The 16,293-nt window shown below is 51.6% G+C and overlaps 4 protein-coding genes across 4 annotated transcripts; 3 read left to right on the forward strand and 1 right to left on the reverse strand.

Annotated features, from left to right (window-relative positions):
• Positions 1-1,283: 1,283 nt before the first annotated feature.
• NEUTE1DRAFT_130628 (uncharacterized protein) lies at positions 1,284-4,071 on the forward strand (the record flags this gene model as incomplete). Its single annotated transcript, XM_009854050.1, has 2 exons — positions 1,284-3,440; positions 3,574-4,071. 2 exons carry the CDS (start codon positions 1,550-1,552, stop codon positions 3,765-3,767), a joined length of 2,085 nt encoding a protein of 694 aa, XP_009852352.1.
• Positions 4,072-4,646: 575 nt separating this feature from the next.
• NEUTE1DRAFT_130629 (uncharacterized protein) lies at positions 4,647-6,549 on the reverse strand (the record flags this gene model as incomplete). The annotated part of the gene is made up of 2 exons (XM_009854051.1): positions 4,647-6,087; positions 6,154-6,549. 2 exons carry the CDS (start codon positions 6,547-6,549, stop codon positions 4,714-4,716), a joined length of 1,770 nt encoding a protein of 589 aa, XP_009852353.1.
• Positions 6,550-7,506: 957 nt separating this feature from the next.
• NEUTE1DRAFT_147357 (uncharacterized protein) lies at positions 7,507-9,641 on the forward strand (the record flags this gene model as incomplete). The annotated part of the gene is made up of 2 exons (XM_009854052.1): positions 7,507-7,581; positions 7,633-9,641. 2 exons carry the CDS (start codon positions 7,507-7,509, stop codon positions 9,445-9,447), a joined length of 1,890 nt encoding a protein of 629 aa, XP_009852354.1.
• A 3,816-nt stretch (positions 9,642-13,457) lies between these two features.
• On the forward strand, positions 13,458-14,410 carry NEUTE1DRAFT_102055 (uncharacterized protein; the record flags this gene model as incomplete). Its single annotated transcript, XM_009854053.1, has 3 exons — positions 13,458-13,587; positions 13,665-13,751; positions 13,989-14,410. The coding sequence occupies 3 exons, from the start codon at positions 13,458-13,460 to the stop codon at positions 14,408-14,410; spliced, it is 639 nt and encodes a 212-aa protein (XP_009852355.1).
• Positions 14,411-16,293: the final 1,883 nt, after the last annotated feature.

Raw genomic sequence — 16,293 nt, forward strand, 5'->3', positions numbered from 1 at the left:
GGGGCCAGACTTGCCCGTGGCGGGGCCGTGAACAGGATCATTTGAATACAAGCGGGCGGGTAAGGTCAGGGTGTAGCTCTAGCTTCAGGGGATTTGTACACAAGCCGTGTGAGGGGACGACGCATTTAGCTCCATGCTGGTAACACAGTTGAGTGACAGGTGCATCAGGTACCACTGTTAATGCAGTGAGGGCAATTGGGTGTTGTCTCAGTCACTGTTTCGCGGGGCAGCTAACGAAAATCACCGGCATGAATGAGGGGGACCTTGAGCTTGAACATGGAAGAATGTGAATTGCATCCCAAATTGGCTACTCTCGGGTCACATTTTGTTTTCCACAATATTCCCTTGGACACAGGCTATGTTCAACCCTCCTTCGCAAACTGGGGGCATCAATGTGATCAATATGACTGGGAAAAGAAAGAAGAAAAAAAAAAAAAAAAAAAAAAAAAGTTGCGTTGTCAGTTACAGGCACACGATTCATCCGAAGACCGAGAAGATGATAGAACTATCAAAAGAATGTCTGCTTCTCAGTCACGATTTTGGTCGGTTCTCCAGATTCCATCTCTTTCGGGTATCATCCCATTTTTCTATTCAATAGTTCGTCCAGTCTTACACAGCCCCTCCCTACCAACAAAGTGTCAACCAACATAGAAGATTCCGTTCCGAGTATCCGTAGTTAGTCGTGAACAACAGACACAACAAAGAAACTTGACAAAGCAAGCAGTTCGCCAACAACCAGTTTGGGGGCAACAACTCAACAAGGCTCTTCGCTGTCAAGAGACACCTCGCTCTTTGGGTTAACGCGAGTCTCCAAAGTCTATGACAACACGCTTTACAGGTTGGTAATTTCTCTTCTCTTTAGCAAGACTTGTTGCAACACATGTTCCATGCGGAGGACTGGACTGTCCAACAAGACAACTTGGAGTGCACATCGCCAGCGGTGTAATCGTCGGTGTGTCTCCACGCCCCCGCGTGTACCTGACCTGCTGAATTCTGGATGTCTGTCCGCTGACCAGTCCAGTGGCTAGACGAGCAGCGAGGGGAAACTAACAGAGTAGAGATCTCCGACTCATCTCCAGCAACATTAGGCCTAATTGCGTAGTTCCCATCGCGATCGGCCAGAGCCAAGACAAAACACGTCCGACTCGTTCTTGGGTCAAACCAGGAGAGCCGGATCAACATCCTACCCCTCGTTTCTTATTTTTTGGACTTCAAAAATAAAAACCAGAGACTGAGCTCTTTGTGTGTGTGTATTTTTTTCCCTCTCTCTCTCTGCAAAAAGGAAGTCTCGACTCTTCCTGACAACTTCAATAACCAACCGCCAATACTTCGGTTGCGTCATCGGTGGATACCCCTGTCTCGACAACACCACCGTCGCATTCTCCCTCCTACACACCTGACTAGTCAGTCAGTCAGTCAGTCTGCCGCCTCCTACCCGTGCGACGACTTCGCGCCCCCTCGACAAAACTTTTCTCTTCTTCTTCTCTTCGTTTCGGCGTAGTTAAACCCCTAATCATCTTTTCACTATATTTTTAATCTACCACCCAAAATGTCGAGGCTATTGCGAGCAAAGAAGCTGGTCGCCCCGGCTCTTGTGGCCGGTGTCGCTGGTGGCTCCCTCTACTACATGTATAAGCCCCGAAACATCCCCGGGTACGAAGGCCCCGTTGTCCCGCTCCCTATCTTCGGCGCCGACGGCACCTTCAAACTCCCCCGCTTCCCCCAGGTCAAGTCTCGCGACCAGCAGATTGCCGATCTAAAAAAGAGCAACTCGGGAAACAAGGAGGACGAATATGATGTGCTTGTTATCGGAGCTGGCGCAACCGGTGCCGGCGTGGCTCTCGATGCCGCAACTCGCGGTCTCAAGGTCGCCGTTGTCGAGCGAGACGACTTCAGTTCCGGGACAAGCAGCAAGAGCACCAAGCTGGTACACGGTGGTGTGCGTTATCTCGAAAAGGCCGTCTGGAACTTGGACTACGCCCAGTATGAGCTTGTCAAGGAGGCCCTCAAGGAGCGCAAGTACTTCTTGAAGACTGCGCCCCATCTGAGCTCGTGGCTACCCATCATGTTGCCACTCGACCAGTGGTGGAAGGTTCCTTACTACTGGGCTGGCACCAAGTTCTACGATTTCCTGGCTGGTTCCGAGGGCATCGAGAGCTCATACTTTTTGACCAAGAGCAAGGCTATTGATGCCTTCCCCATGCTCAAGCAGACCGATCTCGTTGGCGCCCTCGTCTACTACGATGGTGCCCACAACGACTCCCGCATGAACGTCTCGATCGGTATGACTGCCGCCCTCTACGGTGCTACTGTTGTGAACCACATGGAGGTCACTGGCCTTCAGAAGGGTGAGAACGGAAAGCTCTGCGGTGCTACCCTCAAGGACCTTGTCACTGAGAGAGACGGCAACGAAGCGACTCCCTTCAACATCAAGGCCAAGTGCATCATCAACTGCACTGGTCCCTTCACAGACAGCATCCGTAAGATGGACGACCAGGACTGCAAGGAGATTGTCGCTCCCGCCTCCGGTGTGCACGTCATCCTCCCCGGTTACTACAGCCCTGGCAAGATGGGCCTGATCGACCCCTCCACCTCCGACGGCAGAGTCATCTTCTTCCTCCCCTGGCAAGGCAACACCATTGCCGGTACCACCGACGAGCCTGCGACCATTACCAAAAACCCCCTCCCCGACGAGAAGTCCATCCAGTGGATTCTCAACGAGATCAGCCACTACCTCTCCCCCGACATCAACGTCCGCCGCGGCGACGTCCTGGCTGCGTGGTCCGGTCTCCGCCCTCTCGTAAGGGACCCCAAGGCCAAGAACACCGAGTCCCTTGTCCGTAACCACCTGATCGATATCTCCCCCTCCGGCCTCATCACCTGCGCCGGTGGCAAGTGGACCACCTACCGCCAAATGGCCGAGGAGTGCGTCGACGCCGCCGTCAAGGAGTTCAACCTGCCCGTCAAGCCCATCGCCAACCCTCCCCTGGTCAGCGGCACTGAGCACGTGGAAGACGATGCCGTCCTCGACGGCTCCTGCCAGACGCACCGTGTCCGCCTGATTGGCGCTCACGGCTTCAGCCGCACCTTGTTCATCCACCTGATCCAGCACTTTGGCGTCGAGACCGAGGTCGCCAAGCACTTGACCGAGAGCTACGGCGACCGCGCCTGGACCGTTGCTTCGCTGTGCAAGGCCACCAACAAGCGCTTCCCCGCCAAGGGCGAGCGCATCGCAGAGCTTTACCCCTTTGTTGACGGCGAGATCCGCTACGCGGTCAGGCACGAGTATGCCCAGACGGCTGTGGACGTGCTCGCTCGTCGCACGAGATTGGCCTTCTTGAATGCGCAGGCGGCGCTCGAGGCGTTGCCCAAGGTAATTGACATCATGGCTGATGAGCTCAAGTGGGATGCTAAGAGGAAGGAGGTTGAGTGGAAGGACAGTAAGTTATTCGCCCCATGCCATTGATTACTCCATTACACATTACTAGGTCATCCCATGATGTCCACTTCACCCCCTTTCTTCTTCTCTTCGACTTCAGACGAACAACAACTAACGGACATCTTCTCACACAGCCGTCGCCTTCCTCGAATCAATGGGTCTTCCCCAACCGATGCTCACCACCACCCGCCAACAAGTCGAGAAGGGCAAGCTGGACTGGTCCAACTCGCTTGAGTGGAAGATGTACTCGAGACACGATAAGCCGGTCGACGAGAAGGAGCGCAACGAGCAGGCCGAGATTGCCGGGCGCGCGGGGACTCATCGTTAATGATGGGCTCCGTCTCCCTTTGGCGCGAAAAGAGATGGGATTATAAAAGGAACAGTAGAAGAAGGATGACAGAACCTATATTGCATTGGCGATTGAATGGGTTTTTCTTGGTTCAGGCAGTAAAGGCGTTTTTGTTGTTCTAGACTGGACTGGACTGGACTGGACTGGCTGGTTGGGTTGGCATGAATGTCAGAGGGTCGCTTACGTTAACGTGATTCAGCGTTGGTGATGTGGTGTCTTGATTATATAGACTCTTTTTGAATCCTTCATTCGAGTATATGATGTGGTTGGACATGTGTCATTTGATTCGCGCTCGCTCTAGGTGACGTTCTTCGAGATAAATAACCTAGTGTGTTTGATGTTTGAAATTTAGAGTTGTGGTCCAATCTCTCTACCTTTCTTCCACTTTGGATGCACTGTAGAACTCCATGTGTTGTTTTTCCATGAAGGTAAGTAGAGATAGTTGTGACAAGGAACAAAGAGAAGATGATGGGGGGAAAAGAGAAGTTGGGAAAAGAGACACCAACAAAAAAAAAAAAAAAAAAAAAATAATATTAAAAAGCCCCGGCCGTTGGAGAAAGGAAATGGCAAAGGGTGGGGAAAGACGTTCACCCAAAGAGGAAGACATCAAAAGGAAGGTTTTAAGCGTACTTACTTGAGGTTTCGCTTCAAAGAAGTTTGCACTTCGCTCTCATAATTCTTCCCATTCCATCTCCCCGGCCAGGCATTATCCCATTTGCTTTTCTAAACACCATTCCCTCTTGAAGTCAACAAAAACTGAAGTCTAAAAGCCCAAATTGCCCAAAACCACAACGCAGGGCATCCAAAACATATTGCATTCAATAACAACAACCAGAAAAACCTCTACAGAATAAAATCTCTTCAGAATATCATTACAATCAAATCCAACAATGCCGGTTTGATGCTATCTAAACCTGTATCTATCCTAAGACATAACAGCAACTCCCGCCGGCCCTGAAACTTCGGCACCATTCTGCCCACGCCCGTCCCCAACCCTCCATGTATGTTCCTGCCTCGTTCCCGGCGGCAGCCATCCGCCATTAGACTTGGCCATGCTCGCGCCTCTTTGTCTCCCTCCTCCTCCTCCTGTTGGGTTGGGCCCATCATCCTTTTTATTCGCGCCAAGGTCGGCACTGCTTGTGGTGGGCTGGATGGAGGGCATATATCCGTACCCGCCTATTTGGGTATTCAGGCTTGAGGGTTGATACTGGGAAGAAGTTTCGGTGGTTTGCTTGGTGTTAAGCGGTAGGATCGACTCATGCATCTTGGAGCGAGAGAGCGAGCGCGCGCGCTGGTCGGCTTTGTTCTTCTCCTGGCTACGGTCGTACAAATACAAACCCAAAAAGGTGAGGGCGATGCCGACGGCTTGGACGTTGGTCGTCGGCGAGCGGAACCAGATGATGGCGATGATGATGACGAAGACGCGCTTGAGCAGGGAGGCGACGCTGTAAGTGACGGGGCTTACCATGCTCAACAGCACAAAGGCGAGAATGTTTTGGCCGAAATGGAAGGTGCCGTTGAAGATGAATTCCAGGGTCAGACGGCCGTGGTCGAACGAGTTGGGCGTCTCGCTCAGGTCGACCGAGCCGTCCCAGAGGAAGTCGCCGATTATGGAGAAGCCTTCAGACCACAGCCAGATGGGACCGGTAAGGATGAAGGCCATGCCCGACGAGTAACAGAGAAGGTTGAGCTTGTCGAGCTTCTTGGACCGGTGACCGTTACTGTGCCCGTCTTCTTGCTCGGCGCGCGCGGCTTCGTTGAAGAGCCGCTTAGAGAAGATGTTCTGGGTGACGAAGATGATGGTGGCTATTAGGGCGTAGAGGATACCGAGGAACTGGCCCTCGCCGAACGAGTGTTTGCCGGAACAGGCAAGCATGACGCCGATTGTCAGGGGCACGAGGGAGTAGTATGTTGCGCGCGGGTAGCGAATGTCGAATATCAAGCGGTAGGCGAGCACGGTGAATAATGGGGATAGACCCTTGATGGTATGGACGAGCGAGACGGGGATCTTGGAGGTCGCGGACGAGGAGAGGAGGTGGCCGAAGATCTGGAAGGCCGCCAGAGGAAGCGTAGTGACAATGACATCGCGCGAGGGCTTGCGAATCGGGTGTTTGAGTGCGGGCACGGCGGTGCGCAGCTTGGGAAACGTCGAAGCTAACCAGGAGGCTAGGAGGCAGTAGGAACAAACGAAGGCGAATTGGATCAGCGTGAGGGTCGCGGGTTTGTCAAAAGTCGTGAGGATCGATTTGGAAGAGGTGTTGGTCAGCGCCGAGGACCAGTACCACATCATACAGAGCCCCTATAGAGAAGAGGAGATGAGGTTAGCTTTGCACAGAGGAATGGCCATTGGGGCAAATGTTCATACTATTAGCTTGTAGGATACAGGCGCACGAAGTGCTTCCGCAATCTCATGAGCATTCTGGCTCATACTCCCCGAGCGCATCCGATGTATCGCATTGCTAATGCTCGTTTGCCTAGAATGACCACGGCCATGGGAGTAGGCGTTTACGGGCCCTGGGGAGTCTCTAGGAGCCCATGTCACTTTGCTTTCCCTTCTCGGTCGCCATTGATCCGAGGGCGCATTAGAACCGGTATTTATAGACCGGCCGTTGCCGCTAGGATAGCCGTTTGTTGTTTGAGAAGTATCGAAATCGGGGAACTTTTCGGTGGTGTCTGGGGCCGCGCTGGTGTCGGCATGGTGTTGTCGGAGGTTTGGCGAGGCTCTCAAGGACGAGCCGGTCGATGCTGTATATTGCGCCATAGCAATCGTCCAATTGTGCGTTGGCAATGCCTGGAGAGACAGAGAAGGAGGGAGAATTCTCGAAGGGGGGATTTCGATGGTGAAAGCCGTCGGCGGGGAGTCGAATTCCGTTCCTGACCTGGATGTTTCGCGCTGCTGGAGTCTATCACAGGATGACGCTGATCATGGCCGCTTTGGTCGGTCTCGAGAACTTGGTGGAATTAACAAATGGTGTACGAGTAGAGTGAGTTATGCGCAGCTATGATGTACAGAGAATCTGGTGTAACTCGTGTAGAGGTATTAAGATTATGGCAGATGGCGTTATACAACCAACTTCAAAGTTCCAGACCAAAACTTCAAAGTACTTTCTGTAACATTTCCCTCCCCTTGGTCAGATGCGATCCAGGCGCTCACAGATAAGAATAAGGTGCAGTCGTCCTCGTTCTTGGCGCTCCAATCCCGCTCTGGAATGCTTCCACGGGCAAGGACAACCCCTACGAACCGCTACCTCTAATGTCAGGGGAGCAGTCAGGGGTCGACCAACGGCAGCACTTGCTACGCCACATCTGGCGACTGTTCAGCCTCGAAAGAGAGGACTCCGTCTCAAGGTCACCACCAGCCACACTGTTCCAAGCTGCCTGGATAGTGCTGTAGCGCCGCAATCAGCAACTAAATCGGCAGGCAAATCGCCATAGGTACGTACCGTTTGGTTCACAGTGCTTGGAGCTCGAAACTTTTGGAGCACGCGCATTCCACTTCGCGACGCCTTGCAGCAGAGTGGACTTCGAGGCTGGTCCACCACTTTGCTGCTACCTAGTATCACCACATCCTCGTCACTATCATTTGCCCACTCGAAGAGAAACCCAACAACAGCCATTTGTACATTGACGGCCTTAATCTGAGTTTTGGGTTCATCAGCAAATCATCACAATCACTCAGACACACACGGGAGCATCTAGCTCTCAATCGCTGGTCAAGATGGCGGCCACCAAGATGACCAAGAACCAAATGCGCCGGGCTAAGAAGAAGGAACAGAAGAAAGCCCAGACTGAGGTACGTCTTGGAACCTGTGACCCATCATTCCCATTTGCTAACGTGATACAGAATGGCACCAAGGCTCCCGAAACCGAGACCACGAACGGCGAGGTGACAATAGACGCCAAGGAAGACGCAACCGTGAAGAACGAAACTACACCATCAGATTCTGAAGTCAAGAAGGAAGATTCACCCCAGAAGATCGAGGTCGATGGCCCCGTCGATGATCAAGTCGGTGTCGAGCTTTCTGCTTTCGATGAGGACCCCGCTTTCGCAGCCTACAAGAACATCTTCGAGAAGTTTGGTATGAGCCTGGATGAGGACGATGTGGCGAGGGAAGCAAATGCGGGCAACAAGGGAGAAGTTTTCTTCGACCAAGACGATGAAATTCCCAGCGAGGAGGAGGATGCAGGCAAACTATCCAAGAAGAAGCGCAAGAAGCTGAACAAGCTCTCTATTGCGGAGCTGAAGGCGTTGGTCAAGAATCCAGAGGTGGTTGAGTGGCAAGACGTCTCATCATCCGATCCCCGCTTGCTTGTCCAGATCAAAGCTCAGAGGAACATCGTCCCCGTACCCAGCCATTGGTCCCTCAAGCGAGAATATCTTTCGAGCAAACGTGGTATCGAGAAGCCGCCCTTCAAGCTTCCAAAGTTCATCGCCGAGACCGGCATTACAGAGATGCGCGATGCCGTGCTCGAGAAGCAAGCAGAGCAGACTCTCAAGCAGAAACAGCGCGAGCGTGTGCAACCAAAGATGGGAAAACTCGACATCGACTACCAAAAGCTCTACGACGCCTTCTTCCGCCACCAAACAAAACCAGACCTTACCAGGTTTGGCGACGTCTATTACGAGGGCAAGGAGTGGGAGGCAGATTATAAGGTATTCCGCGCCGGCGAGATTAGCGATGCGTTAAGGGAAGCGCTAGGCATGCAGCCCGGCTTCCCTCCTCCATGGCTTCTCCAGCAACAGCGTGTCGGTCCTCCTCCATCCTATCCCACCCTCAAGATCCCTGGCCTCAACGCCCCGCTACCACCGGGTGCCGAATGGGGCTTCCAACCCGGTCAATGGGGCAAGCCCCCTCTAGACGAGTACAACCGTCCCCTCTACGGCGGTGACATTTTCGGCATCATGGCCCCCGGTCAACGAGGCGCCGCCGCTCCCTTCCAACAACCCCAGTCACAAGGACCCGCGGCCACTGGTTTCGGTGGCGAGCCTGTCGAGCGCACACTATGGGGTGAGCTCCAGCCTCCCGCCGAAGAATCAGAAGAAGAAGAGTCCGACGAGGAAGAGGATGAGGATGAAGAGGAAGAGGACCACGACATTCCGCCCGGCGGCACTGAGACCTCCATCAGCCAATTCGACGCCGGACACCCCTCCGGCTACGCCAGCAGCATGCATCCCGGCGAGGCGCCTGTCGAGACCAGCATGGCGGGCGAATTCGACCTGCGCAAGACGCGGCGCGGCTACGAGACGGAGGAGTCGGCCGCGCCCAGATCGGCATACCAGGTTATTCCCGAAAGGCAGACGCGCGCCGAGGGTTTCTTTGGTTCCGACAAGACGTACGATTTGGCGTCTGGCAGGCCGGGTGCTGGGCCTGGACCTTCCGTACCTGTACTCGGAAGAGACGATGACGATAGTCGCAAGAGGAAGAAGCCTGGTGATGTGGAGGTGGCGCTCGATCCGGATCTGTTGGCGGCGCAGGCCGGGTTGAGTAAGGAGGAGTTGAGGAAGAGGTATGAAGCTGGAAGAAAAGAGGAGGGTCCGGGTGCCCAGTGGGCGAGTAGCTATGATGATGATTTGAGCGACATGATTGCGCAGGAAAGTAGGAAGAGGCAGAGGAGGGAGGAAGAGAGGAGAGAGGAGAGGAGGGGTGGGAGGAGGTAAAGAGCTCTTGAGTGTCCAAAGAATTGTTATAATCCGCAAACAAATTGTTCAAGTTGGGCGTTGGACGGTGAAAGGTCTTCATAATGAACTACATAACATAGGAGATGAAAGTGTTGTGTTGGTTATAAGGACTAAATGCATCCTAGAATGAGAGACCATGTCCAGGAATGTTCAAGTTCGCTTTTCTTTCTTCATGAAGTAGCATTTGTCTTGAATGGTGGAAGAAGCTCCCATGATACTAAGCATCCACGAACAGGACCATCTCTAAAGACACTCGATCATAACCGCGCAGAGCACCCTCCAGTTACTGTAAAATCTATCCCAGCTGCAGAAACTTAAAACTCTCTATTCTTTCCATTTAATTCTGCCGGGAACACCGTCACATCAGGACTGGGCAGAACGGCGGTACTCTTTTGGTCTCTCCTCTCCTCTCCTTTTCTCGTTCACTCGACCAGATTCCAGGCCGTAAGTCAAAGACAAGTGAAAAGAGAAGGAAGGATCATGCAAAAAGATGCAACAAGAAAGTGATAGAATGATGAATATAATACGAGTGGAATACGAAAATACATGGAAAGCTGCAACTACTGGTGGCCAAACACCGACAGGCCGGGAACTGAAAGACACTCAGGAAACGAAGGCGAATCCAGGAGTTGAGACAAACGAGGCCTTTGACTTCAATCAGGAAAGAAACGCTAACTGTATCGCACCTACCAAGGATCGAGGAGTGTTGGAGGTGAAGCGATAAAGCAAGACTTCCTTGCTGTCTGGTTAGGGGGCCATACCTAGAGGTATCCTCACCCGATGAACCTCGATCTAGTGTCCTATTTACGTTGAGTCGTGACATTGACAGGTTTCCCTCAATGTCATTCAAGGAGGAGGAGAATATTGCCGTATATCACACTGTTGTAAGTTTTCTATTCTTCTTGCAGGCAAACCAGACCATCGATGGACTGTAGTTGTCCGAATGTCTACCAGATCAAGAGACTACCAGATCAGGAGACCGTGTATGGAGACGACAATTGCGAGTCATCATCATCATCACGATCAATGCTGTAAAGTTTTCATGCAGATGTTTCGTCTCTCCTTCACTCATGAAAACACCAACTGGCCTTCGCGAACAGAGTCTCTGAAACGCAGCGACAGCCTTCATCAACTCGTCAATTAGTTCCCTCTCTGCTACCGTGTAGTCCCCTCATCCGTGGTCTTTCGTCCAGCCTCCAGTTGGCGGCCGTGCCTTCCCTTCCCTCCTATCTTATGCCACACATGGGATCTTATCTGCCCGCAAGCTGCAGCACTGCCGCCCTCCTTCCCATGTACCTTCCCGCGCAAGTCCCCTTCACCTGCAGTACATAAGGAGATCTTCCAGCCCCTCCTGCCACCACCAAGAGACAAACCCCGTGCCTAGAATCAGCTGCCGCATGGCAGAATGGCGCAGTGGTCTCATGTACTGCTGTGCCCATGCAAACTCAAGAGTTCGCCGGTTCGAAACGAACGCAGGCAAAGATTTTCAGACAAAACTGAACTGAAGCGTAGCTCATTCCGCTACAAAAGACTACTGGGCAACAAAAAGCCAAACCAAGACAAAAGCGCGATGCTGTTGAGCTTCAAAGTCAGCGCCACCAGAGCCAAAGACGAAAAGCAACACTCCGCTGCAAAAGACAAAACAAGAAAGAATTTGCTACAGACCAAGTGTTTGTTGCATAGATGCTACAGACGAATTGTTTGTGGCATAGTCACTTGCGCCCTCCAAAAGGCACAAGAAATAAACCATCGATGGACGACCATCGATGACTCGCAGAAAGATCTCACTTTGGGAAACGCGATATTCTTCGACCCTCGTCAGATGGAGCTACCGAGCAGTGGCGAAGCTGGAGGGGATAGTGGGATCGTGAGGGCATTGGGGGGAAGAATAGGGGTCGCGTTTCCCGCTGGGCTATGGGGTTTGTCTCAGTGTACTCTGTACACACTCTTTTTCTCTTTTTTTTTTTTTTTTTTTTTTTTCCTATTTCTTTTTACTCGGGACTTGTTTTTATTGTACTTCCTCTTTGCAATTATCGAGCGACGAAACTGTTCATTCTTACTCTTGAAGCTGTTCAAGTGTTGTGACAATGGTTACGAGTGCCCGATGGACTTCCGCTCGAGATGTGCAATGTCCCTGAAGACCGGTCCCGTCCGGCACTTGTGGCTCGGGGGTGGGATGCTATTTTTGTTGCCGTGTCCGAGTCCGACAATCCCGTTAGATGCCGGCGATTCAATATCGACCGGGAAAGCTACTATGTCACATCCTCATCTCTCGGTTCTGGAGAACAGGCGACTTGACGTGAATCGTATGTTTTCAGCACTTTGACAATGCCGGTGAGCGATCGGAAAATGCCACCTTCACCGGAAATTAATTGCGGCAGTTGAGTTCGGTCATTGACGTGCGGTGGTTACAATCTCCCTCAACTCGTTGCGACGTGACCGACTACAACCTCACTCACATTCCGCTATATCCGTGCTTCTATTACGCCCCGGTCATTGACTTTCATGTTCTTGAAGCTCAGTGTCGTACCATTGACCCTGGCTGCTCTACGGCACTGTCCCTCACAGACAAATCACTGAGTTGCGATCCCTATATGTTGCGTCGGCCGGGGGCAATCCCATGATGATACCTTGTCTCGTTCTATATATATTGAAGTGTTTGAGGTCCAGCCCTTGACATCTACCAACTGTCATCGGAGAGGACTCTCGTATCAGACCTTGCGACTGATATATCTAGAATAATTATATGCCAAGCTGTCTAGACACTATTAACTGATTGGGCTCGACCAATACTATCTTAACGTCAAGAACATTATAATAGTTCACGGTTGGGCCAAACGTCTACGAGTTAGTTAGATCGCCTGTTACATCGCAGGCGGCATCGCCTCGAAGTGCTCAAACTCGTGTTGCCCGCGAAGTAACAGCTCTTGTAGTTCGAAACTTGGAGAATGTGAAAACAAGAAACAAGACCGAGCATCAATAACGGCTTCCTTTCACATATTCAATCTAGACCTCACGAAAACATAGGCTCTGCTATGGAGCTAAAGTCATCTGGGTTAGGTAACGACACTGTCAACGGTCAACGGGTGGCGGATAGAAGATACGATAATGCGCGGCAAGATTCGATGGTGATCGACAGATTTCCTTGTTTTCTCGTCCCATTTATCATGCGATTCTCTTCAACATGCTTGCTAGAATGTAACTGTGGTCCCTTGTCACATTGTGTTCTTCCAGGCATGGAGAGAAGAAGAGACCACGACTCTGCCCAAGCTCGGTAATTCTGTTACATGTCGGACAGGTTTGAGCATACAGCTCACATTCTCCTTCTTCTCTTCCCCCCCCCCCCCTTATTCGCATAATCATTTCACATCAACATGATGATTTGCAATTGTGTCTCTCTCCATCGACGACACGACTTGACGTTTCTCCGCCAAGAAGTCTTTCAAGCAACAGCACTCAACTACAACCCCTTTTAGGAAGCTGCTTCTGTCAACAAACCGTCATAATTTGTCACTGAAGCAAGAGCAATGGTACAGTAGCAGTAGCATTACATGGAAGCGCAACAAATGGAATCCAAAAGATCCCGCCATCCATTCTCGCCAGTGAGGGATGGAATTCTGGGAACATGGCAGATTTTCGCCCATGTATGTACACAGCATCCCTACTGTAACATACACTGCTATCTACAATTCCCATCTCAATTTGCAATCCTTCGGTGCAACACTGCACTGCATCTCCATCGTCGACACAATATCTCAACCAAGGATAATATCGCCGATAATGGACATGAAGGACGGGGAGGCGAGTCAAAATTGGCAACAGAGTCAGACGGGACGGGACGAAACGGATGCTGGACATGCCCTTCCCGGTTTTTTTTTGTCATGTTGAGAAGGGTCCTGCATGTCACTTCTATCTCCTCCGGGAAGGTGTTATCCATGCTGGATCTTGGACCTTGGTTGGGCTCAATCTTGGCTAAGGTCAACGCTAGAATGTTGGCTAGAGGGTCTCCTCCAAGATCAAAACGACAGCGAAGTAGGCTGGAGGGTGGAGGCCGTCTCATTGCCACCAGTGCCACTACTACACTACTACGGAGGCCATGTTATGAGGGAATTGGATGGAGTGAGGACCTTGATGGATTCAACATCGGCTAAGGGGACGTCCAGTTCTGCAGCCGGAAGTCTTTGTCGTTTGTGAAGACATCACATACTTGGTCACTGGGGGCCTGTACGATGAGTCCAAGTTCAGATCTCAAGTCGATTTCCGATCACTTGCAGAAGTCGCAGGTTCTAAGGCAGAATGATCTCCCGTTGCACAACAGCCGGCATACGTCGTGATGCCGGCAATTAAAAAATCACGGCAAGAGAAAGCGGTAACCTGCGTCTGCTAACTACACTACAGAGACCAACTAGCAACACTACCTATCACCAAGACAGACAAGACAAACTGCAACGTCGAACAACGCACGCCCGACAACTTTGACCGCTGGTAAAGACAATATACCGATTTCAGTTCCGTGTGAGACAGAGTAGTGTTTGGAAGGAGACACATGAAACTCGCCGTTGAAACAAGTAAACAACCTCACCCTCAGCATAACCAACCCCGTGGCCACTTTATCCAACAATCATTGGACGTTCATCACGAACACTCCCTACCCCTAAACTACCTGGCCTTGCCATCCACCGGGCCTTGCCATCTACCGCGCGCCAAATATGGCAGTTCGTTCCCCTACGACTTCCGAGATCGGATGTCCTACACTACACTACACAGTCCATCCAGGCACAAATCTCACACATGGTGCAGTGGTCCAATGCTAGAACGGGCAAACACATTTTTGGAGTCACTGTCCCGAGACGATGAGGCTCTTCCGCCGCATGCGCCGCAGGCTGGGGCCCGCCCAACCCGCCAACGACGGACTATCCCGCTCGGCGATGGCGTTTTTTGAGTCCTGGACGTGCTAACCTATTGCAGTGCCAATCCCGAAAGCGAATCAGGCAAGAAAAAGAAAAGAAAAGAAAACAACGCGGCAGTCAAGACGACAAACCAGGGAAGAGAAGAAAAGATAGGGGCCACGCCGGCATGTGCATGGGACTTGTGTGTGAACGAAGACCGTTGGCGCCACGGCTCTCCCCGACGTCCGGCCGTTTGTTCTAGAAGGCCTTCTTTTTTTTTTCATTTGTTTTTTTGATACCGACAGGAGAGCAAAAGGTGATGCGATGTTTGCTTGATCTTCTTGCTTCCGTGCATCCGTAGTACCTAGTCTGGTGTGCTGCGTAGAACCGACCAGACGGATGGACGACGACGGCATCGCCGAGTTTCCATCCGCCGTTGTCCGTGCTTTGATACTCCCCGTCTATCATTCCAGTCCATCCATATCCGGCTTTACTATTCATGGCAACTGATGATTTCATTCCCATCATTGCCACCGCTGGCCGAGTAGCATCGGCCAGAATCGGCTGGCCAAACACCGCCTTCGAAGCGAGCAGCAGCGCCACGATGCAGTTCAAGGTACAGTAGGAACGAACGTGGGTCGTGGGGGAGACGGGAAGGAAGCAGGGAATGAGGATTGTGGAGGAAGAGAAGCAGTGTACACACGCTATCAAGTGACAATTTCAGCCAGTGTCCCCAGTGGGCACTAGGCATGCCACTCATCAAAGGCAGAAAAAAACCGTTAGGTGAGTCTAGAGATTGCTGTCGGTCACAATAAACGGGAATAACAAACGGGAATACATACGATAATGAGACCACCATTACCCTACTTCAATGGTGTCCGGACTGATTGCCAAGGACTGCTGGAAAGCAGGGAGTCAAGGGGTTTGTCTTCAGTGTTGTCAGAGACGGGAAGTCCCCCGTGGGGAAAGTGGACTAGGAAATTTCGAACATTGTTTCTGCCTATGTCTCGCCTCCTTACGCATCAAATGCCCTGTTCCTGGACAATATTGTACACTAACCTAGACGACAAAATGCGGGTTGCTACGTACCTCTATCGATCAGGAGACCCAGCCGTTACGTTTTGAATGAAATGTATGATCCATCAGCCTTCTTCCCCCCTTTCCCATGAAACCAGGCTCGGAAGATACTCAACGGGCAGCGAAAAGTGCATCATGACACCGGCCGAGATAGGCGTAAAATGCTAGGATGGATCGGTTTCGAATGCAGTATGACAGAACAAGGATCAATCTTGTACCATTGACTTCTTGGGCGGCCTTTTACATATGTACCCTCAACGGCTTTCAACGCCATCTTCATCCGTGTGCACGTGTATGTAGCCATCACCATTCTTCAAGCTTGCACTTCTTACTTCTTGTTTCTTAATCATGTGGCAGGTAGAGGTGATTCTCGATTACGCCGTTTGTCCGCCCTTCGAAATTGACACTTGAACTGAGTGCTCGATTGGATTCAACCCTGGAATCGACAGCATGGCAAGATGACAGACTGAACTGATTGAATCTAACCAAAGCAGGCAACAACCGAGGTAAGCTGAGCTACACTACACTAGCTTCCACTCCAAAATACATTAGCCCAAGGCTACCAGTTAGTGTAGCCAGTCAGTCCCACCGGGAGGGTCTTCGATAAGTCGTCCTTGGGTCTAGTGAATCGCTATCGCTCGCGTACTACGGAAATACACGTTCGGATTTATGATTCACTGATCTGCACCACTGCGCTAACACACGCATCGACCACCACACTTTCAAATTTCAATATCGGTTGAGCCCTTCCCTTTTTTTGTACTTTGGGGTCTCCACGTTTTTTTTTGTTTTACCGAGAGATATTTCCCCGTCCGTCAGTCGGTCAGTCAGTCAGTCAGTTTTGCTCACTCACTCGCTC

This window comes from Neurospora tetrasperma (assembly GCF_000213175.1).
Source record: "Neurospora tetrasperma FGSC 2508 unplaced genomic scaffold NEUTE1scaffold_4, whole genome shotgun sequence".
Taxonomy (NCBI): domain Eukaryota; kingdom Fungi; phylum Ascomycota; class Sordariomycetes; order Sordariales; family Sordariaceae; genus Neurospora; species Neurospora tetrasperma.